The following is a 24,094-nucleotide window of genomic DNA, read 5'->3' on the forward strand; positions in this document are numbered from 1 at the left end:
AAGAAAATAAATTAAATGTAAGTATAATACTTCTTTAGTACAACATAAGTTGCAATCTCTATATTTCTTTAATGCTTTCAAGAAAAACTATGCACTCTATTATTTAGTAAGAAATATTAAAATTTTTTATTGTATTTTGTTAATATTTTTTAATATTTTCTAAAAAATATCTACATATAGTTATAAAAAAAATTATTGTAAGATAATTAGAAATTAAAAAAGAATGTGATCTAAAAGTATATTTCAAAATGGCTAATGCCAAGTACATGAGATAAGAAAACAAATAAATAATAGAAAGATTATGGATGATCTCAATCTTGCTTCTATATACATTCATTAGATAATAAGTTTGGTAAGAAACTTCTTTAATCCAAGTATAATGTATAGAACTTGCATAACTAAAAGTAAAACAATTTATTACCATGAGACTTTCCATTTAATTAGTAAGATTTATCATTTAAATCAAGAGCTATAAAGGAAGCAATGCTCATTTGGTTAATTTGGCACCAAAAAGTGGGTGCAAATGTATAGAAAATGAAGGATAATCCAAATATGTTCCTAAACTATACTTGATGTTTGCCTAAAACACCAAAAATAATTATATACAAATTTTAGGAATATTCTTGAAGAAATAGATTTGGGATTAAACTACATCATTAATACATAAATTAATATCAAGCATAAGATACTCTAGTCCATGGAAAATAGACAACAAAATATATTTGCGCGCAAATTATTGCCAATGTTGAAATGTTTAGGTACTATATAGTCTTTTCTTTAAAAAATATGCATTTGGACAATATGGATTTAACATAATATGTTTATTTTTAAAATACAATATAAGAGGATGTACAAATCAAGAACAAAGTATGATAAAACTTATTAGAATATGATAAAAAAAGTGTGAAAAGTCATTGAGAAAAGATGGGTAGACAATTAAATAACTATGGTGTCATATCTTAACATTGGAATAATACTTGGATGATCAAAAAAACAAACTAGAGAATATGGTTGATATGAAAATTAAGTGGCATGCATAAATTCTTTTATGTGGTATAATAAAACTTTGAAAAGCACATAGTTATTCAACACTACTTGAGTAAACTTTAGACCCTAAAGGTCCTTAAGCCTCACCCTAAGTTTAATGTAATTTTTTAAAAACTCATTTAAAGCATTTGATACATCCCATTTTGTTCCAAAAATAAAAACAAGTTATACATTCTTATAATTTTTTTCAAATTTGTTCAAACAATCTCCAAATTTTACTCAACATGATACTTACTCCAAATACTTGTAAGCTAAAAAAGAATCAAGTTTTAAGATATTCTCTTCTTTTCAAAAAATACACAATCAAAACATCTCGTTGATAATCTCTCCAAATCCACCCATAACACAACATTATCCCACTTTACTAATTAATGCAAGCCTCTTCATGTTGAATTTCCTTGCTAGCACATGCAAGGCCCTCCATTCATTTGATTCATAATGTGCCATAGAAGATGTGACAAACCCTAAATCACCTTCCACTTCATGCAGATTTATGCTCTTTCCGCCACATCTTCACCATCCTAGACAACCTCAGGCTACACAAAATTGGGTCTATTTCATGCCGCTCTCAAAAAACACCATGTATGCAGAATGATGCTGTTTAAATCCCCAAACCCTAACCCTAAATCCTGAATCGTGAAGAATTGGGTCTGCGTCGTGGTCTTCAATTTTTGTTATCCTCTACTTCACTTCGTGGTATTTCTGTTCTTCAATTGTGTCATTCTCACAGGAAAATTTCGAGGTTCTGAGGGGCATTGGTGTGTTACTCTTTCTCAACGCCTTTGTTTTGTGTCATTCTCCATGCAATTTGTGCCCCACCCCGCGTAAATTGTCCGTCTGAGCACTATCTTTGGAGGCTGTCGGAAGTCCAAATCCTAGTTTCTGGCCGAAATCAACATCCACAATTGCGAAGGTATTCTTCGTTCTGAATTTCTCTCCCGTAGACCTAAGTGTTGGACTACAGAAGGGGATTCGGGAAACGATCCGCTGCTTCGTTATAGAGTTTCGATATGATTGCATGAGAGAATGTGGTGTATCATTGCTGTGCTGTGTCGACTGACATGAATGGATCAAGTAAAAGCACTACTGCACATGTCCACAACTGCATACAGTGGAGGCAAAGCAGGCACAGTCTTGCTGTGGAAGGTCCCAGAAGAGAAAATGCTCACCGGCGCAGGTTGGAAGGATCAGTTGGTTAAACTTAATCAAGTATCGCATGTTGTAGTGTTTTGCTCTTCTTCTCAAGCCGCTCTCTGTCCACTTAGAATCGCACGTGTTAGTGGGACGAACAGATCGTCACGTATCCCTTCATCACAGTGTGGAAGGACGCGGTCACAGCCGGTTCCAGATCCAAATCCAATCGTGCACCACAAAACATGAACGTTAGCCTAAAAAGAAAAAAAGGAAAAGAACAGGTGTATGGATTAGGGCTCGCTGCGACAAATTGCTTGTGCAACTCCTCGTGGGCTGACCCACTGATGTACTTGCGTGTTGTTTCGAGGCGGTTGTGTGCTTCGTGTCTGGTTTGATTTTATCCTCCAATTCCTCAATGGAAGTTTAGGTAACTGTCCCCTTTGATGATCCACCCCTTCTTGTCGGTTAGGATCCGATCATCGGAAGGTGATTCAGGAGAGAAAGCGCAGGTCGCCTGGGAAAAATTGTTATGCGTGATGTCTCGCCAGCTGTTTTGTATCAAAACAATTTTTCCACCTTCGAAGAAATCTTTGTCAAGACGGTGACACTACCCCATAGCTCAGATTGATCACTTGGATCGTATGGTTAATTGTCTTGGTAGAGTGAGAAATCTTTTTTCAGCGTTAACTTGATTGCCAGTTTCTTAACCTAATTTTGCAAATCACCTTACGCAGGTGGGTCTCCTCCTGACGAGAGCCTTGCCGCAGCCAATGAAACACGATTTACGCAAGTCAACGTGACAACACTACATTCAACCTGATGATTCAAACTTAAGAAGGGGAAAGCGTATGACAGTTTTGGTTAAATGCAGTCAAGCGTCAAGCACTAATGGTTGATACTGTATGTCCGCAGGTTATTAAAGTCATTCTCTAACTCCTGGACTTCGGGCCAGCTGCTCCAATAGTGACGCAAAGTGAAATGGCTCCAGGTCAACTTTCATAGCGCATGAATGTATCGATGGCAGCACCCAGAACGGCATTACTTTCAAACATTAGATCTATCTTCCATCCTGGCACACCCAAAATAATTTCTGCTAATGCATTCAATAGTAGATTCTCGGCAGTCTTTGTTGTCGGTAACGTAGTTCGAGAGAGCTGGAATCAGACAATGCTGGGGTTCTCGGCTACACTAATGGACTTCCGCCGTCGCATTAGGGAAGTAGCTGTGAACGGCTCGAGTACCCATGATCGATTGTATTATGAGAAATCTGAGCTGTGGGGTAATCTGACTCTTTTGGTAAAGATTTCAACGAAGGTGGACAAACTTTGCATCGAAAGTCTATTGGTGCTAGCTTGTTATTGGGCTACGTCACTATTTCTTTGAAGTGCAACTAGTTGCTCTAAGTATGCGTTCATTTCTCGCTCCTTCGCACTTAAATGTTGCCGATCCATGGTGTCGGAGTGGTGTGTCCCTGTGACAGTGCCCTGGTAGTCAGCCATGCCAATGTTGTTCCCTCTCATGGCCTTTTCATTCATGGCCCTAATGTTGCGATCTCTCAGCTTTTGGAAAAAATTAAGAGGATTCAAGCTGGACAACGATTTCGCGTGTTTCTCTTCCGCACTGCTTGTTGCAACTGGCCCATGGTTGGCCTTACTGGCTGTACCGCAAGACATCGGAGGGCTCATGTAATTCTCCAGCACGGGTTCCACAGTCGAGTGCTTCACCTGGTGTCCCATGGCAATCGGATAATCTGACAATTAATGAATTCTGTCTCATCCTCGACAAAGTGAGAAATCTCAATGTCAGACATTCCGAGTGACCTTCGGCTACAGCAACTTGATTGTCTAAGAAGATAGAAATATGAGAAGCAACAGCGACAGACAATGACTCGCACAATAATAATTACAATAAATGCTTCTATTGACATAGAAAATGAAGTTTTTGATAAGGGTACCTCTTCACGTTATGAGGAAGGTTGAATCTGAAGTGAGGACATCAGTTCGATATAGAGATGCGGAAAGATGAACGATTAAGTGAAGTCGGCTTCACCGAAACCCTGGGACATATATGCGTTGCTTCGATTACTGCAGCCGAATCCGTTTGCAGATCCAATGCTACCACGATTTCTTCATATTTTGCATGCTGAACAAGGTCTGAAAGAGACTACATTACTTCTCTCAGATTACTACAACGTTGCCGGATGCGCAAACCCAACACTCTTGCAGTGGCGTGGAGTCCCTATGAGCACTTACACCAAGCTCTACAAAGCTTCAACCCCTCCGCAAACAGAAAGCCTTCGTCTACATAAAACTTCAACTCTATCGACAAATCCAACAGCTTTCAATGCACGATTAAAGAGCAGCACAAGTAGCTGATTGGAACACCTCAATAACTGTGGGTACTAGATGAGAGCTAATGAAAAATGCTCCTATATTAGGAGATATACTTATTTTCATCACACAACCTGGATGTCAATATCGATCGGTAAAATGACGACGTGAGATGCAAATCAGTGTGTTCACACGCGATTTGAATGGTGTACTACTTGTTGGACCAATACAGCAAAGACTGCGACTGCCCGTAAGTATTCCGCAGATTCATCTTGATTGAAAATTTCAGTATCATGCTCGCCTTGGAAACTGCTCCATATTCGATGAAGCTGATGGGTTAAACCTGATAGGTCTGTCTTTTGGCCGCTGTCATTCCATTTGATCAGTTAATCTCTAGCGGTGGATATGGAAACTTGGCAAGTGTTCCGGGTGTTGCTTCTCAACTGAAAGTAACGGCGATTAGTCTCTTAGGGGTAATACTTGCCATGGCGTTCAAACACTGCACAGGGTTATGTTGGAATTTTGTTGGCAAGGAGACTCGGCGTTTTTGAACGTGGAAAAGCGAAGCTTGCATGTCAATATTGCAAAATTACGTCCACGGAAGAAATCAATGTTCATTCAAGTGGAATGTAGGAAAATTCTACGCTGGCTTGCTACATACTTGACAGTCACTCAGGACTTATTTTGATCGATTGTCAAAAATACTGCCACCACTTGCAATGTTCTAACGACGTGGTTGAACCATTAAACTTAGATCGGAATTGCAATTGCAAATTGCATGATGGAAGAATGTGGTAGCCATGCTCTGAACAACAACGTGAGAACCTCCCGGCAGAGGAACTCAAAACCAACACCCCAGGTTCCAGTACTTGAAAACAATGAGACGACGCTCAAATTGTATTCGGCATTTCAACTACAACAATATTAAAAAATTACCAATGACAATCACCACGTGGGGCACCAGATTGTCGTGAATAGGTGGGTAGTTTTGTGGCACTGTTGCAGTGCTTTTAGCATGTTAGAGTAAATGAATTGAATGTACCCCTGAAATTGCTGACTGTGATAACGATTGATCTGACTCGTGAAATACACTCTCACCAAAAAGCAATTTGGAAGACATCAGTCACAACGTCATGAGACAATTTTTCAGAGTGGATGCAGCTTAAAGCACTCTTCATTGTCGTGTTTGTTGATTACTGCATCATCTGTTGGTAAAATGTGCAGCAATGGATGACTCCTCAACAATGCGAATCAATTTCTTACGCAACAAACTTCCCATGTCGATGTCACTTCTAGCTTTGGTACAACGGCTAGATTTTGGGGCTGCTCAAAGTGTACCCAACGAATTGGCAGCAACCGTTTGGTAGATTATACAGGCCCATTCGAATTGCTAGTTTTTCGAAGTTGGAAGCATGGACAAGGCAAAGACAGAAAAACATGTATTCTACGATATCGTGTATTGCTGAATGTTCTCCTTAAGCCAGAGCATGCCAGTCACTCATGGTTCCTTCTCACCTAACGGACTTCAATATCTGACTGCGATGTAAGCCCCAGGCTAAAACCTCATTTGTCTTGAGCATTTTTGTTTTTCACTGTTTTTGAAAGGATTACGCTCTTTCACATGGGCTTGTCCATTTCACAAGCGTCCCACGCCAATGCCAGAGAAATACTTCAACTGCTCTATGACGTTGGTTTTTGAAAAGGATATCTCAATTGCAAGAAAACACCCGGATGCCATGAATCGCCCTTCAAACGCAGAAGTCATGACTCTATAAATTGTTTGGGAGAAAATAACAGCCTCCTGCTCTGGCAACCAGCAAAAATTATGGCGAGCTTCACGTACCATGTCTGATCTACAGAAATTCGTGGTAACAGAATGTGGTAGGCATCTGAGGCTTTTAAGTGGGCATAGCGTGGTACCAATTTTACAATCCTTGTAAATTATGGAGGTGGTGACTCATTCTATGTCATGCTTCGGGCTTCATAGCAAAGGTCTCCAGCACCTGGAACCTTAATCCAAACAGGTCTCAAACTGCGGGGTTATTCATCCTGCAGATCTTGAGGTTTTGCACCCAAATTCCAATAGGATGGTGAAATTTTCCGCACTTGGATCTCCAAGGTGGAAAGTCAAGTTCTGAAACTCACCAGCGTCGAAGCGTCTAGCCACTTTATTCAGTAAAGTGTAGGCTGTTGGTTACCAAGATGACAGATCCCTTGAGTAGATTAGACCAGTTGCAAGTAGATTAGAGTCATTCTTCCTTTATTTCTGAAGAGCATCACATTTTCGGCGGTTTTTATTCATTATTTATTATTTGTACATTATTTTTTCTATTTAACACAGTTGAAGACACTCTTCTCCTTCCTTCAGTTTTTCTGTTACTAGGAACAATGAGCACAATGCTGTTGCCATTATCATCTCTGATTGTGCACGAGGTGTGCTAGTGAGCAATCACAAGAGGGTTCAACACCATGTGGAAGAATTACTGTTCTAGGGCACCACTACTAGTGCTCGATGTCCTTAATGACCCCTTCGTATTCACATTCTCCTCAACGCCACACAACCAGTACACTCAATTCCACTCATGATCTCAGTACCTTCCACAAAGGACGATGGCTCAGACGTTTCGCAGAGTTTTCAACCCGAAATGTGCAGCACAGTAATTGCAGTTGATGGTAACATTATAAACTCTGTTGCCCTACAGAGACCAAAACACAAAGAATCCGCAAAAACACACGTACACACACACACACACAGACACGATGCTCCCTTTAAAATCCACTGCAAAACTCTGCAATCTGCCTAACCATCCGCATCGAGATCAGCATCACCGAAACTCCAGCATACGTAGCTTGTCCTGATCAGATATTTCCATGAATCGCAGTTGGATTCAGGCTGCAAGCAGTCCTGGTGGGTGCCACGCCAGTGTTCAGGTGGACCATGCAGATCGTGTGGACCGATCGATGTCTTAACCTGGAGCCAGCTTTGTCGCATTGAATGAGAGCTCCATTGCGGGACGTGTCTTCCGCATGGCCCTCCTGTTGACGTGACTTTGATATTGCGCATCACGTCATGGCCTGCACACAAACAAACAAACAAACAAGCAAAGTCTCCTCTCTGCACCACCTTCATCGTCAGCCTCTGGGAGTTGACGACCCCATAGCGAGAGCCCAGCAGCAGCAGCAGCAGCACCCCTATCACACATCCTGCACAAAATTAGTGTGCATCAAGCACCTCTCTCAACACACAAACATTCTCATAAGCGCACACACACAAATACACGCACACACACACATACACAAGAATTCTATTTTTCTGCACCCCACATTCACTTATCTAGTTTTCTGTTCTTATATCATATTGTAACACCGCAGATTGAACGATGGTTGTTACCATGACAGATGAAGAAAAGGAATCGAACAAGATGTTTTTTCTGTCTCTGTGGAAGAGTGAAATATTGCACCGCAGTCATTGTTTCACAGAGTTCTCGACACTTTGTGTTGCAATTGTATTGCAATCGCATTTGTGTTACAAGTGTTGAGATTTGTGATTATTTACCAGAACATGATAGTTGTTTTTTCTCATGAAATTAAGGATGGTAATTAATGGTAGTTTCTGTGATGTAATATTTTCAATGAAGAATAATAGAGTTTTGGAACATATCTTTTTCTTTTGATTAGTTCTCTCTTTCAAATCTTTAAACCTGCTAGATTGAATCGAAGTTTGTCAGATGTTTAATTACAATGGATTTTTTACTAATGTAATAATATTATGTGTTGAATGTATTATATGAATTTAGATGAGATTTTTAACTTTTACATTCTTAATAAAATAGACTTACTATCTAGAGAAAATGTGAAGACCACAATCACACCTGATTCTTTTGCCTAAATAGGGTTTACAAGATTTTATCAGTAATAATTAGGATTTTAATTAAATCACCCATGTATATTAATACATATACATGATCAACCAGGACGTGCACAGTGGTAGTGGACGCACCTTGCAAACCCCGCATGCAATGCAACCCAATTCCAATTCCGAGCAGTAGTAGCACCCACTGCACCTCTGCTCTCCTCTGCAACAATCCAATCCAATCCAAGCCCTCACTGCAATTTGAAACACTGCTGCTGCACCCCCCCCACAGCACACTGCATGCATTCCCTTTGCCATAAGAAACGCAGCTCCTCCAACTTCTTCTTCTCCTACCACCACAAAAAGACCCCCTTGGTATCATCATCATGGTTGAATAAAGAGCCCAAAATGGCTGGCTGAACCCTCTCTCCACACACACACACACACTCTCTCTCTCTCTCTCTCTCTCTCACACACACACACAGTGCTGTGCTATGCTGTTCTGTGCTGGTGTTGTTTCCAGGGCAAGGCAGAGAAAAGAGAAGAGAGAGGGTGGTGGTGGTGGTATTATTATTATTATTATTTGGTGGTGTGTGAGAGTAGTGCTCTTCCTCTGCACACCCCTCACTCACTACCACTACTACTACTACATTCAAGCAAACAAATAAATTAACAACAGTGTTGCTATGCTGTCACCAGTCTCAGTAGTGGTGGTAGTAGTAGTAGTACTGTCTCATGGGCCACAAAGTGGGACTCCAATCCAAGTGGGAGGAAGGAAGGGAAGCACTTAACTTCACTGGACTTTACAATTGCATTGCATTGCATTCTTCCCTTCATTCCTCCTCCTCCTCATGGGCTCCTCCCAGCAGCAGCAGCACTGCCTTCCAGTTCCAGTGACACCTGGGATCCACATACTTCACTACACCTGGTTCTGGATTAACTTTGAGGTAACCACAATCCTCACTCACACAACAACAACAAACAAATGAACAAGACAAAGAAGAAGAAGAAGAAGAAGGAGATAATCAATATTAATAATAGTAATAAGACAATTGCAAAGAACATCAACCTGCTTTGTGAAGTGTGACAAAAAAATAAAATAAAAAATAAAAAATAAAAAATCACCCACCCACTCCATTTGGATGCAAACTTATAAATTTCTAAACTTAAATCAATTTTGCAAACCGAATAATTCTATTTTTGGTTTCTAGAGTGATTTTGTATATATATCTATCTACATGAAAAAATATTGACTAGCCTATGTTTGGCTGGAGCAGTAGGGTGATAAAACCCAATTATGGATTTAACCCAATTACTGCCAAGTTACATGGCGCTGTTTGTTTTGTTTTTTGGCTTCCAAAAACGTACTTGACATTAGCAAAGCCAATGGTTTAACCACTATTATATATATATATATATATATATATATATGATGTTAGACATGATGGATAACCATCTATAAGAGTGATTCAATTGATGGGATGTGGAAGTGCAAAGGTGGGACAAGGTGGCTATTGTGACAAATGTTGTATCATGTTGGGTTAAAAATCTTAAGAAAACAATATGGATTTCAAAAAAGAATGGTTTTCCGCTTGCTTAACATGATTTTTTTTCATATAATTATTTCTTCTGATATAATTATAGAGGGTGTAAAATCTTATCCATGAGCAACATAATTATCATTGATACTTTTCTTGTTTATGTTTATTATACTATTACTTATTTGCCTCTAGTCTAGCCTTCAAAATAAAAACAAAAAAAACTTCTCAAATTCTAAATATATATCTATCTTAAAAAAAGCTTAATGTTAGCATCATCTAACTCTTGCAAGATATACATGACAATATTTAAAACTAATAAAAGGAAAAACGACATACTTTTACAACAATCATAAAATGTCTTAGTATCAATAATATCTTTCTAAGACAAGCATATCCAAATAAAAGATCATTTTATGTTAGAATAATAGGCTTCTATTTCAACGTCAAAGCTACAAGCATGTATTTAGTATTAATACTATATGTATTCTTGTTAGGCAACAAAAAAAAAATCACAAGCTTTTGTTGAGGACTAAAAGTTCTTTTACATGTTTTGGTGAAAATGTTCATGGTTAGCTGATAACCTTCCCTTTTGTTTTTAATTTTTTAAATAATCATTTAGTAAAATTGTTGAGTTTAATTTTAATTCATGAGTGCTTATTTGTTTATTTGTTTGTTTGTTTTTTTGTTTGTTTGTTTGTTTGTTTGTTTGTTTGTTTGTTTGTTTGTTTTGTTTTGTTTTTTTTTTTTTTTTCAATTTTCATGTTTTGTTTTAAAAGTTTGATGCTTTCAAATTATATTAAAACACTTTTTCTTCAAAATAAATCAAGACCATGTTGAAATCACATCTTATTTGTTTCATATCATATCTAATTGGTTTTAATTTTAATTTTTTTATATTGCTGTAATTACTTCAGATACTATCTAGTTACCATAAGATGGGGTGTTCTTTTCGAGTTTTTAAGTTTTTCATTTTTTATAATAATCAAAAAAATTATTGATAAAAATTTAAAATATTCCATTGATTATGCATATGTTTTTTTAAAAATACTCAAAATTATTATCACAGAAAAATGTATCAAGAAATCATCATTTTTTAAAATAGATGTATTGTAAATATTCTTCTTTTTCTTTTTTAAACCTAGTTTATTTATACCAAAAAAAAAAAAAAAAAATCAATTTATACTAATATGGGGTAGAGTTGTGAGGGATTAGTTATTGGTTTTAGATATTATGTAATCACCGCAATTAACATTTCCAACATACCATTGCTTCACATTGGCAACATAAAAGTGCAATAAATCATTTCCATATTAAATTCTCAAGACCAATGTATAAAAACAATTGCAAAACACTTATAAAGAAAACCCTTGTCTTGTAAGCACTAAATGACAATTTCAAACATTGTTGTACATTAAACTTCTAATAGTGTATATTAACAAACATTATTCTTGATGCATATCATAACAATTACTTTGTCCAAATTTCTTCCAATTTCAACACAATCAAGATAATACTACTAATCAGAATGTTCTTTCATAAAACTCGGGACCACTAGAATCACAACATTTGGGAACATCATCTTTAACAAATGTACTCTCAATTGGTTGGATAAATTATAAAGAGGGTTTGATTAAAAATAATTAAATGCAACTTGTTGCACCAATTCTAGACCACCTGAAATAGTTTAAATCTGATTTTTTATTCTCGTTAGAGAATATATATATATATATATATATATACATAGAATTCAAAAATTGAGAGTTGAAAAATATAATTATTAATTTAAAATAAATAAATAAATACCTGATTTTTTTGAAGTTGCTCAGATTTGAAATAATAACTAGTTTGTTCAAGACCAACATGTCATTAACACTATCAGTATTCTCTAACAAATAATTATGCGACAATTTTTTCTAAAATATCAATTAAAGGTAGTAAATATTTACTCAACTCTTAACCATCTCAACTTTTTTTTTTTCTTTTTTTTATAACTTTTAAGCCATTGATAACCTTGTAATTTTTGCATATTTATCATTTGAGCAATCAAAGTTTTGATATTCCTCTTTAGCCACATGATAACTCACTCATTATTTTTGCAGTTCTAACCACATGTTGTGAAGCAATTACAATACTAATGAGGGAAAAAAAAACAGAATTTTAACAAAAAAATGTTAAAAATTATTTGAATGCTTGTATAATAAATGAGTAAAGATACAATCTTCATTTATTTGCTAATTGGTTTGTTATGCATGCTACCTTTTATCTGAAGTGATCCTTTAAAAAAAAAGTAAGATTTCTATGCAAAGTTAGATGTGAAAAAAGAAAAGAAAAGAATGGCCTACTTACTCTCTTTATAATTCAATAAAACACAATCAACAATTTCAAGGTTGAGCTCATCAATAATCATTAAATAAAATTGATAGAATTTGAAGTGAAATTCATGTAATATATATATATATATATATATAAATATATACATAACTATTATATTTGGATGATTGAAACTAATTATAGGGAAGAGCAAAGCATCAACCTGGCTTGAAAGTTGATTCTGAAAGCATTCGAACAAACTCTATCGCAAAAAAGAAAAAGAAAAATCAAAATATTTAAACAATATTACTAATAATATTTTTCCAATGTCCTCAAGAAATCAAGTTTTATAATTTTTTTAATGAATGAATAATATTCTGAAACTTTGAATTTCAAATTCCAATAGTCTTTGTACAGAATGATAGGACAATCCCCCTCCACTAATGCTTCTTACTATGATAACTGTTGTATCAACACCACTGATCATAATGCTTTTCTTTCCTTTTTTATTCTAATTATTGTGTTTCATTATTATTTAATTTTTTTGTAGAATAATATTAAAATCTTTATTTCATCAGTGATTTGAAAGAGATAGGCTAAACAGTCTAGACAGCCTAACAAAATGAAGTTGCCCAATCCGTTTTACACATAATTTTATCATGTGTTTAGAGCTTTGGGTTGTCACCAATCGGGTGCTGTTTTTGTAATGAAGTCTAAATAATTGAATAAATATTTTAATTTACACTTTATTAAAAATACAGCTTATTAAAATTTGAAATGTTAAGTGATATCTCCAAGTAGTGATTTCTGTTGAAACATAATTTTTCCACCTAATTTAAATTAAATACTAAATCTTTTATTACACAGTTTAATGTCGTGATTATATTTTTAATACTTAAAATTAGATGTGAAATATAAAGAATCAGGTCTATGTGGAATAAGGTTGCTGACTATTTCGAAGTATTCTGATTAACTAACAAAACCATTTCATAAATATCATTAAATTTTGGGAATTTCATTTTTGGTAGAATTTTGTTCAACTAAAATGTATATCGTGATGTTGATTAATTAAAGTCGTGGTACATCACAATATACATTATTGCTTTAGATGTACAACTTGCGTGAAACATTAAACATCAACTTATATGAAAAAATGTATATTGTGATGTTGATTGATTAAAATCTCTCCCAACTGTATACAATCATCATTTGGTTGTAGCATATTACCATAAAATATATTTACAAAAAATAAAAATAAAACATTAATTAAATGTTAGTGATTGAACTAGTTTTGATGTGTTAAAACTTTAAGTATCATTAGTATAACAAAATAAAGTCTAAACTAAAATTTAATGCTTTGTTCAATAAAAAATATTTTTAGAATCTATAAACTTTTCATTATTCATTTGAATGGTATGTAAAAACGTATTTAACAAAAATGCACTATTTCTTCTCAAATGGTTATATTCTTATTTTTTGAAAAAATAAGACAAATATATAAACATGTGGTTGTAAAACATTTACAGACAAATATTACAGTAAAAAAAAAAAAAAAAAAAAAATTGAAAAGTAAAAAAAAAAAAACTAAGGAAAAAAACTAACCACATAATTTAAACTTTATTTATTTTTACAATTGACCTATAATAGCTTCACGTATAATTTATTCTCCATATGTTACTTATAGAAAATGAATTTTATACAGTTTCACCTTATTTCAGGTTTGAATTGTTTCTTTACAGAAGGTATTCTCACAATATAGTATAACACAATCAAGTCAATTGTATTTTTATGCATTTTCTCAGTATAATCCACCTTAAAAGCTCCAAAAACATGGTAAAATCTACTTAAAAAAGTTTAATCAAATAATTTGACTATGCTACAAAGGACCATGTTTTTACCACACTCATTCTGCAACTAATAAAAATGCACCAAATCATTAAAAATATCCAAGACATACATAAATTTATATTGCTGTTATATATATATATATATATATGAAGTTTCATTCATTTAAAGTTAATCATCTAATCTCTTGTTAAGCTTACCAAATTTTTTATTCTTATTGCACAAACAATCCTTCTCTTTTCTACCTTATTTTAAAATTCCGATTTTTATTATTTTTCTTATATATATATATATATATATATATATTTCTTCCAAATAAGCAATATACAAATAAGAACATCTAAGGAATCAATATTGACCATCCATTTGGCAACAACACAAGTCTCCATCAATTCCAAGCCCAACAAATATTCAAACCCTTAAGAGGGTACAATAGAGTTGGTTGCTCATAAGTGGCATAATCCAAGTCGTGCCCCCCCCCCCCCAATCGTATGTGCATCCATTAAAAAGATCTTTCCTTTCTTAAAAAATGCCTCATGCTCCCGTGCCTTCTTCTCCTCCATCCCTCAAAGAATAGATGATTCTAGATTCAAATCCTTTTTTTTCCACCTAACAATACTAGTAAGCATACAAGCAAGAAAGCAAAGTTGCATTACAATGGGGTATGGGAAAGGTGCACGAGTATCACTTGAGCATGTAGTCACGTATGCAATACATGGCATTAAAGAGAGTGGCATTGACATAGCATGATTGACTCATGCACATTGCGCAATTGCTACTAAAAACACAAATTTATTTCTTTGCTTTTATGTATATAAATAAATGTAGTCCATAGAAAGTACATTTTTGATATTTATACATACTATTATTTTCAACCATAGTAAATATGTTTGTTTGTTTGTTTGTTTTTTTTTTCTCACTTTATTTATTACCATTTAAAAAAAATAAAATTGTGGTGACTTTTATTCACGACCATAAAATCCCAAATGGTAGTAGAAAGGATGCATTTTAAAACAATGAGGAATGCAAAAATGGAGATATATGATGTTATCAATTCCTACTCAAAACTTATAATTTGAAAAAAAGCCTTATGGCATTCTTGTGAAGGCTCTTTAAGATGGTCACATGGAGGCTATGAGCCTTTTTCTTGTGTATGGAATGCTATTTTTTGCATGACCAAATGCCAAGTGGCATGTGCACAAGCTTCCATAATATCCCACGTAAGAAAAATCATGCATTTTGGGTGTCACATTGGAATGGTACCATTGAAAGTAGAATGTCAAAATAGTGATTTCTTTTATTTTTGAAACAAAATAGAAAAAAAAATAAATAATAGAAAAAAAATAAAAATCAATCAATCGACCAATTATATATACACATACAAATATGTCAATTTCAATATTTTTCTTTGTACTTCAATTTTTCTCAATTTTTCAGTATATGTTATTTATGATTTTTTTGTGCTTAAGTTTTGCAATTTTTGGGTTGTATGTATGTATGTATGTATGTTATGTGCATAAAAGATTTTATAATTGTAGGTTAGAAAAACTTCTCTTATCTGAAATTTTAGAGTCTTTTGTAAATTCTAGATTGTTTCATTCCTTATCATATTGGATTGAACTTTCTCTTATATGTGATAGTGATACTAACTTGTGCAGAATTTCCAACAACAGTTGTTGAGAAAAAAAAATTATATATATATATATATATATATATATATGAATTAGTATAAATTTGATATAAAGTAAATATGAACCAAAATTTTAAATTAAAAACTTAATGGTGATGGATCTTTGTCAACACAGATTTTTTAATAAGTAAAATAATTAGCTTAAAAGATGAATAAAGCCATTCCTTTGTACTAATATAAGCTAATTTTTTCACTTTGATAAAACATTAAATACATGTGTAATTATTTTGAAATTTACTACACAAAATATTCTTTTTCTTTTTCTTTTCAAATATGACAAGCATGATCAACTAAACTCTATTACCTTGTATTATTATTAAAGTTTGAAAATATATATTGTGAAAGTTTTGTTATAAGAAAGTTTTTTTACAGAAAGAATCTCATATTTTAAGAAGACTTTACATGCTTAAAACTCAATAAACAACATTTGATTACTATTCCTAATGACATCATGCCATTGTTTTAGCAAAAAGAACTTTTATATATATATATATGTTTCTCCTAATATAGTTTAAGATAAATATATCAAATATTGCCATCCATATATCCCAAATATGTCAATACATATAGTGCTATTCAAATCTAAACATTGATTTGTTATTTTACAACATTCTGTAATAATTGTAATTTTAAAAGAAATGAAAAAAATATATTCTGGTAAATTTTGTGATATTATTGGTGAGCAAAAGATTATTAAGTATTTATTTATTAATTATTCAACACACAACCCAAAACCATAAGATGCATGAGGTTGGATTTAATGTTTGGTTTTAGTTGATATTTCATAGTTAAATTTCATAATTTTTTATGTTTTCATATATATATATATATATATATATATATACATGCATTTTTTTTAGTATTATTAATGTTATTAGGATTTTTTTTAGTTTTAGTGTGAAATTAATGAAATATGTCTATGTAGGTGACATAAACATATTTTATTAGTTACATTATTGGCATTGTCATTCATTATGATATTGTATATTATTATACATAATCATCCATTCACCCATTCATTGGATGAACAGATATCCCTCACCTTCGAAACGGGAACCACATTCAAAAAAACTCCAAAACCTGCGAAACAATATTCAAAAGCGGAGCTGACGCGCAAAAGCAAGGAAGGCCCCGGCGAAGCGTGCTGGGGCCCATCACCGATGAATGTACCGGCCCGCTATAGAGGCCGGGCCGGTCGATAGCAAGCAAGCCCGCTATAGGCGCCAAGACCGTGGGCTCTTTCGCAAAGCGCGGCGGCCGTAGCGTGCGCAGCGGACGGGGATTGGAGTCCGGGTCACAGTTAGTTGCCCCATCGAAGCAGCAGCATCAGGACAATTCCCAAGTGACAACTGCGACGATGATGATTTGCAACAAACAGGAAGGAGAATGAATGCCACGAACAGACACCCACACAGATCACTCACTGGGTTGGGCTTTGTAGCTGGCTTCGTCGAAGCGCGTTGCCCTCCCTGAGCAGCAGCAGCAGCGGTACCTGGTACATGATAATAATGCGTACATGATCTCGACCAGGATTAGTAATCCTGGAACGGATAGATAGATACACCCACCTTTACATTTTATCTTTTTTCACTTTGTTGCCGCCCCTTAACGGCACCCATCGTACCAGCACTGCTGCTACTGTTGCAGCAGCTCGCAGGATTGCACAACGCACCTGCCGGTACCGTCACGCGGCAGTAGGCATTGCATCGCAGCTGCAGGAGTGACATGGGTCTTCTTCATCTGCCGGTCCTCTCCCTTCAATCCACGCCTCGCATGTCGCGCTCGACGGCTTCCTCCTGAGATTTCGATCTGTAAGTGCGTATCCGACGACACATTTTCTGTCTCGCAGCCCTCAGTCCGATCTGGAATCGATCGGGTGGGTAGCGCCGTCTGCCGTTTGTCGTGTTAAGGCGTCAGGACCCTTTCGTTCAGAATGTTAGGATTTTTGTATCATTCGCACTGTACGCCAGAGACGTTGAAAACTTTTTTCGATTGCAACGGGTAGTGTAGCTTGTGTCGGAGAATACTGAAAGACTAGCGACGCGGGCATACTTCGATTTCATACACGATTATAAGGGGTAGGTATGCATTCGCTTGGATGAGCTGCAGTAAATCATTGTGTGGTTATTGGATGTTCCTCCAACTGGGCTCCTGAAAGGCACGTTCATGCCTCCAGCTGCGCGACCCCACAGCTGGCCAACTTGCTATCTACTGTGCTTATGTTGGCACCGCGTCTGAGGATCCAGATCAGGTGGAGTGTCCCGTATGAGCTTCGTTGCGGACAGCTTGCTGCTCCGATAGCGTCTTCGAGGTTTGCGGAAGTAAGGTTGGATAGCAGTGGCAGTGCTCTTCGTGGAACCACATGCAGAGCGGCGCCGCTGGTATACTTCCCAAGGAAGTGGAGCACCATAGTAGAAGAAGCGAAAGACTTAGCCAGGTTGCGTAAGGCGATCACATGTTACATTTCTGCCTTCGGCACGGTCTGTGCACTTATGCCACTCCTAACTGAAATGCACAAACGGACATTAAGGTTTTGAGCTATTCCGATCACTTTGCGCTACGCCGCACGGAAACGCTTCTCTCGAAGAACAACGTCAAGGGCTTTTTCAATCCTTCGTCGTCCCAGACATAACCTGTAGTCTTTTTCGTTTGTGTTCCTGAGAGAGTGCCAAGTGCCAAATTGTCTTGGTGGGTTGACCTGCTTCAAACCGACGCCTTGTATCCGAAGTCCTTGCATTTTAGCGTGGTTAGCAGCATGGGCGTGCGGCTGATGGGCCAAGACAGCCTCGATTCCGAAGCCAGCACGTCTAGCTCTCTGGTTAGTTCCCGTAGCTGCACCAACGGCCGCGGCCCCCACAAATGCATCGCAATTTTGCACGGTCAAGCTCTCCATGTCATCACCCTTGCCCTCTCTGGCGACGTCCTCTACGCAGGCTCCAACCACGGCGACATTAGAGCATGGGACCACCCCGACATGCAAGAGGCAACGAAATTTGGAAGTGGCCGAGCTGCGGTAAAATGTATCGTTGTGGTCGGCAATAGGGTCATCAGTGCGCACCAGGACCACAAAATCAGAGTATGGCGTAGGTCGAAGTGCCAACCCCAGGAGTACCGCCTGGTCTCGACCTTGCCTTCAATCAAGGACTACATTGCAAATTTCTTGCCCGCAAAAAATTATGTACAGGTGCGTTCAGGCAAGTGCCGTTGCGATGTTCTCTCCATTAGCCTCGTTGATGGTTAGCCCGAATTGCAATTATCATTTCGCTTTTCGATGTCCCATCGGCAGTGTCTGGTTTGAAGTCTACATCTGTTTTGTTCACAATAATGTCTCAAGGGTTCCTTGCAAAATTTAATTGTACTCGACCCGATCGGCTTCTGCAGGTGCGACGGCATCACAAGAGCCTGTGGATCAATCACAACGATAGCATTTCCTGTCTGGCAGTTGGCAACGGTGTTCTCTACTCGGGCTCCTGGGACAAATCCGTGAAGGTGTGGCGCCTCTCTGACTTCAAATGCCTGGAATCGCTCTGCGGGCACATCGACGCCGTGAATGCGCTCGCGGTGGACAAGCAGCACGACCTCCTATACACCGGCTCCGGCGACACCACCGTCAAGGTCTACCAACGACAAGACCTAGGCAATAAGAAGAGCCAACATGTCCTCGTCGCCACTCTGGAAGTGAAGTCCCCCGTGAACGCACTTGCCCTGAGTCCCGAAGGCGCGCTTCTCTACACAGCTCAAAGCGACAAAACTGTCACGATCTGGAAGATGAAAGAGATAGACGGAGACCGACAGTGGACTGCGGTGGGGACCTTGCGAGGTCACCGTCTAGCTATCCTGTGCTTAACCATAATGTCAAACCTCGTCATCACAGGCTCAGCGGACACGACTGTCAGGGTGTGGAGACGTGACGCCGAGGATGTTCATACATGTCTATCTGTGATGGTGGGTCACACGGGCCCCGTGAAGTCGCTCTGTGTGCTCTCAGACATGGCAATGGGGGCTCTAGTGTATAGCGGAAGCATGGATGGCGACATTCGTGTGTGGTGGTTACCGGAAGACGAGACGGACCTTCTCTCGTCGGACGATAGCTCCCCAGATAGCCCTGTGGTCATCAACTGGAGGTCGTCGTCAATCTCAACCGGTTCTCCACTATGTCGTTCAGTCTGAGGAATCCACGGCCATTACTCCCGATTTCTAGCACAATATGGGTGGCCATGAAGAGGCCCAGTCATCATCAGTTTCATGCATTGAATTTCACACCTGATCGCTGGGGGTTTTAATGTAAACTATTGTCAACTTTCGCGTCCAGATTAGAAGTCATTTCTGTTCAGTATTAAACGGTGTCTGGGGCAGCGTAATTGACAAGGGTGTGAAAGTTCATTGTTCTCCTCAATAGCACGAAGACCCTGTTTTGTTCCCTTCTGTTCTGCATCCAGGCGTAATGCAGATGACTCAACGTTGTCTGCTGGAAGAATTAGTCGTCGGTGAATATTTTAGGGCTTATCTCGAGCAGAGAGACTGGGAAGTTTTAGTGATGAACATTAGCCTGTACAAGTTTTGGACATCAGTCTTGTTCTGGTCGAGAATAGTGTACCTTAACAATTTATATCATGTAAAGATTTCTGGTGACTTCGATCACTTTCAACACATCCGAGGCCTCATGTGAGTTACTGCGTTTCCCTTCCTGTTCTGCAAGCTTATCAACCTTCCTCAGACGAGGTACCTGTTCGAATCGTAGTGTCAGAGAAAGGTTTGATTGTGACATAAAACTTATCAATCTCAGTTCAGGACTGAAGCATCTCGGCAAACACGCAGCAAATTCTTAAAACTTGAGAAACAATCGCACCTTGTCACAAGGGCACTCACTTAGCTCTACATAGATTCAACTCCCAAAATTGGGTAACAGACAAGCAGCTTCCAAAGGTTTAGAAAAACCCCTCCGGAGACCGCAGTAGGTGAACAAGACAATGTCCTGCAAGAGATATTTGACTCCGAACAATTAGCATTGCTCAGTGGAAGCTGAGGTGGAGTTCTTATCCACAATTTATCACCACATTACAAAGGGATTAAGTACTGCAGTGAAGACCTGTGCAGATCTTAGTACAACTTTATTCTACCTCCATCTGAGAGACAGGCTTCTCGATGTGACAATTAATTCTACCTGTGAAATACCTTCTCCAACAGGATCTGGAGCATATTATGCAGAAGTCAGTCACAAAGACCAAAACATGGAGTCTGAAGTTAGCAATAAGAAAGAGGTGGGGAATTATATTTCTTTCGTAAGCATCTAATGGGCTCCAAAACCTGAGAAAGTTGATCGAGCTGACAACCCAGTTGAACTCTTGCCAACTCCTGGTGGAACTACATACAAATTGACTATCTGCATTTTACTTTAGATCTTTGCAATGGACGACTCGGGAATGTTTCAACAACACCAGCATTTAAAGTCTTCAAAACCGTTTTCTCTGTGGCTGAGATGAAGGAAACAGAATGGTTATTAGATTTTTAAGGATTATCCTCGAAAGTTGCTAATTAAACGCATGTGAAGGGTCCCAGTGGTAGAGCTCTAAAGCATTGGTGGAGGTTTATTTTGCATTACAAAATTGAGATTCATATCCTTATCAACTTTTTAGTAATGTATTGTAGATAGAACTGCTAATAAGTCTCCAAATTTATTCCTCCAATTTCATGTAAAGTGCAACAGCTACACTACGAAAAGATTTTTTTTTTTTTTTTTTTTTTTTTTTTACTTAATGGATATTTAATTTTAAAAAATTAGAGCCACCTCTGCTGCCACCTCTAACACCACTTATATGAAGAACAATTGTAGTTTGTTACGGGTAATTAATAAAGAGTTATTAGAAGTAATTTTATTCTATTAAAGCTGAGTGTTAAATTAGATGCAAGATATTATAAATTAAATTGCATGAATATTTTAATTGATTTTATAAGAAGGAAAGAGATGTACATAATGTCCTTCCATCTAACCATGATTATATCTATGACAAGATCTCCACAATCACTCTTTGTTAATACTGAGAAATTTCAAGTTTCTTGTGACATATGAACAAAATACACATTGGATAGTGATGCTTGTTGCTACAAAATATAGCCATACATCTAAGATAATTCTTCTATGGTACAATTGTTTTAATTGTTTTGATAATTTCTAGTTTATTTTGTAAATTCATTGCAATTGAAGCTGCGGTTTAGGTAATGACCAAACACGAGCAATGCCCGTTGTGATGACTGCTCATGGAACAATCCGTAAGCTACGAGAATTTCAGATTACAACAGAAAACAGCATGATATATTTCCCTTCAAAATGTTAATAATCAATTTTACGAGCGAATGTTTCATTTTAGGGCATTACCGCTCATTCTAATGAGCTGCTGAATCGTAGAAAATAATCACGAAACTTTGTGTGTTGCCCATCCTTGAAATCCTCACCCTTCCAAAATATTCTCACATGGAAACATGACATAATCGATGAACCGATACTCGAGGCAATCAATACTCACAAATCAACAATACGCAAGAGAATTGAAATCTCAGAGGGCCTTCTATAGATCAATCAATAGAAAAGACTAAGTTCTCATAGCAGACATACTGTTGCTCATGAAGTGCTCAGTGAAACTAATCTCAAATAACTTAGGATTGGGTCTTAGCAGCCAATTTCTCCTTTGACTTCTGGATCTTCAAAACCTTCTTCACGATCTTCTGTTCCTCAACTAGAAAAGCTCGGATAATGCTGCATCGGACAAAATTGATCACGATTTATTAGAAATACAGATGATGATTCCAAGTCACACAGCTAGGGCAAACATGCACAACTATAACAATACATGTAACCACAGAGCATGATTGCACTACGGGCTTGATAGCTCAGACTGACTGTAAAGAAAACTGTCTAGAATTGATATGTTCGCTGAGAAAACCAACTGCGTCGTAAACAAACCCTTCAAATTTGGTCCATGCTTGGTTTGGAACAGTTAATAAAGCACTACATGAAACCTATGCCTCAGACGGAACATGGATAGAACATATTACTCATGTGTGATGGGAGCTTTAACCATATTTCGGAAGAGAAAGAACCTCATAATAAACTGTGTCCACCTTCGATAATACACGGGAATATATCCAAATGTAATACTGATGTAATGACATATGAATATGAGGGTAATGCACATACCGTTCCCGAACTGCGGAACCAGCCAAGTTGCCGCCATAGGCCCGGTTGACTGTCTTCTTGTGCCTGTGAAGACGAGAGGTTTTGTACTCCGTGGGTCTCAGATGAGGAATCTGCAATGACCATCACCCGTGAGCACCCTGTTCATGTAAGTTTATGATGTATTTAGATCAATACCTACAAGGTTATAGCTGTTCCTACATCGTGGACTTCAGACGAATCTTGCTGCGACAAACTGACGCATCCCTTGACTCACTTACAACTCAAACAGAACATTGTAAAGTTTCCCTTCTATCAATACTGTACAGGACCTTTCTACGCCGATCACACAAACCTCGACATAGAGCTAAAAACATTGCATGAATTACATTGTTCTCACGAAACGATAAGTACATTTAGGATAATCCTAGGATAAAATTAATGATTCGTTATTTTCACAAAATTGCATACTAATAAAGAAGATCCTTGATGACTGAATGTAATTACACACCATTAAAAAAACTAAACAGGCGTAGACAGCACCGCGTTAGGTAAGGTTTTAGTAAATCCGCCTAAAACCTAATTCTTCTCAAACCCTAAAACTCAGAACTATCCACAAATCTAAGTCGCTCACCATACATGATTATGCAGACTTAACCCGCCAGGTAATGAAAACTCACCCCAGCAATACGTTTTCCAGACACTGGACACTTCGGCCCAGCTGCCCTCTTTGTGGCGGTCTGGAAGACATTCCTACCACCTGCATGCCACACAACGACGGGGCTTGAGCACTCTGATTGCAGTCCAACTTAAGCCTCTCCGAAACCTTCAAGTTCAGAGCAACAAGAATTGTTCCCTCGACCTACATATCGCACAATGCTGGCCCCAAACCCCAAAACACGATGCCGAAATATCTAAGCCGAAATCCGTAGCCTAGAAAATTCGCGACAAAGAGAGAGGGAAGGCAGTGTACCTGGGGTCTTGACCACGCGGGTCTGGTTCGACTTGGTGGCATAGCAGTGGCGGCGACGGTACGTTAATCGCTGAACCATGGTGACAGACCAGGAGATAGCCTGCTATGTTCCGGTACTGCGATCTCGCAACACAGAAGAGCACGAAGAGAGTCAGCGGCGCCCTCTCCCCTCCCCTATGGCCCTCTCCTTAAACCCTAAT

General features: G+C 37.5%; 4 protein-coding genes and 1 long non-coding RNA gene across 11 annotated transcripts; 2 read left to right on the forward strand and 3 right to left on the reverse strand.

Moving 5' to 3' along the window:
• Positions 1 to 1,731: 1,731 nt before the first annotated feature.
• Positions 1,732 to 3,506, forward strand: LOC141045782 (uncharacterized). Of its 5 annotated transcripts, none has more exons than XR_016504507.1 (3): positions 1,732 to 2,224; positions 2,916 to 2,977; positions 3,094 to 3,506. It is a non-coding gene; the product is annotated as an uncharacterized LOC141045782 (long non-coding RNA). The 5 variants fall into 5 exon arrangements; XR_016504510.1 differs by lacking the exon at positions 1,732 to 2,224 and adding an exon at positions 2,261 to 2,782; XR_016504502.1 differs by having other exon boundaries at positions 2,916 to 3,506.
• LOC112281082 (uncharacterized) lies at positions 3,450 to 5,552 on the reverse strand. 2 transcript variants are annotated; one of them, XM_090252518.1, is made up of 2 exons: positions 4,136 to 5,552; positions 3,450 to 3,958 (listed from the first exon to the last, which is right to left on the reverse strand). In XM_090252518.1, exon 2 carries the CDS (start codon positions 3,915 to 3,917, stop codon positions 3,537 to 3,539), a length of 381 nt encoding a protein of 126 aa, XP_090108644.1. In that variant the 5' UTR covers positions 3,918 to 3,958; positions 4,136 to 5,552; the 3' UTR covers positions 3,450 to 3,536. The 2 variants fall into 2 exon arrangements, with proteins under 2 accessions (XP_090108644.1, XP_073392386.1); XM_073536285.2 differs by having other exon boundaries at positions 3,450 to 3,948; positions 4,136 to 5,546.
• A 1,610-nt stretch (positions 5,553 to 7,162) lies between these two features.
• On the reverse strand, positions 7,163 to 9,565 carry LOC112282225 (uncharacterized). 2 transcript variants are annotated; one of them, XM_090252631.1, is made up of 2 exons: positions 8,512 to 9,565; positions 7,163 to 7,715 (listed from the first exon to the last, which is right to left on the reverse strand). In XM_090252631.1, the coding sequence occupies exons 1-2, from the start codon at positions 8,750 to 8,752 to the stop codon at positions 7,312 to 7,314; spliced, it is 645 nt and encodes a 214-aa protein (XP_090108757.1). In that variant the 5' UTR covers positions 8,753 to 9,565; the 3' UTR covers positions 7,163 to 7,311. The 2 variants fall into 2 exon arrangements, with proteins under 2 accessions (XP_090108757.1, XP_024375385.1); XM_024519617.3 differs by having other exon boundaries at positions 7,163 to 7,703; positions 8,512 to 9,562.
• A 7,785-nt stretch (positions 9,566 to 17,350) lies between these two features.
• Positions 17,351 to 20,402, forward strand: LOC112291563 (protein JINGUBANG). Its single transcript, XM_024539153.3, has 2 exons — positions 17,351 to 18,934; positions 19,132 to 20,402. The coding sequence occupies exons 1-2, from the start codon at positions 18,506 to 18,508 to the stop codon at positions 19,918 to 19,920; spliced, it is 1,218 nt and encodes a 405-aa protein (XP_024394921.1). The 5' UTR covers positions 17,351 to 18,505; the 3' UTR covers positions 19,921 to 20,402.
• A 1,894-nt stretch (positions 20,403 to 22,296) lies between these two features.
• Positions 22,297 to 24,030, reverse strand: LOC112284677 (large ribosomal subunit protein eL34). Its single transcript, XM_024524707.3, has 4 exons — positions 23,895 to 24,030; positions 23,602 to 23,681; positions 22,946 to 23,055; positions 22,297 to 22,504 (listed from the first exon to the last, which is right to left on the reverse strand). Exons 1-4 carry the CDS (start codon positions 23,971 to 23,973, stop codon positions 22,405 to 22,407), a joined length of 369 nt encoding a protein of 122 aa, XP_024380475.1. The 5' UTR covers positions 23,974 to 24,030; the 3' UTR covers positions 22,297 to 22,404.
• Between the last annotated feature and the right edge of the window lie 64 nt (positions 24,031 to 24,094).

Source organism: Physcomitrium patens, chromosome 1 (genome assembly GCF_059467195.1).
Source record: "Physcomitrium patens ecotype Gransden chromosome 1, ASM5946719v1, whole genome shotgun sequence".
Classification (NCBI taxonomy): domain Eukaryota; kingdom Viridiplantae; phylum Streptophyta; class Bryopsida; order Funariales; family Funariaceae; genus Physcomitrium; species Physcomitrium patens.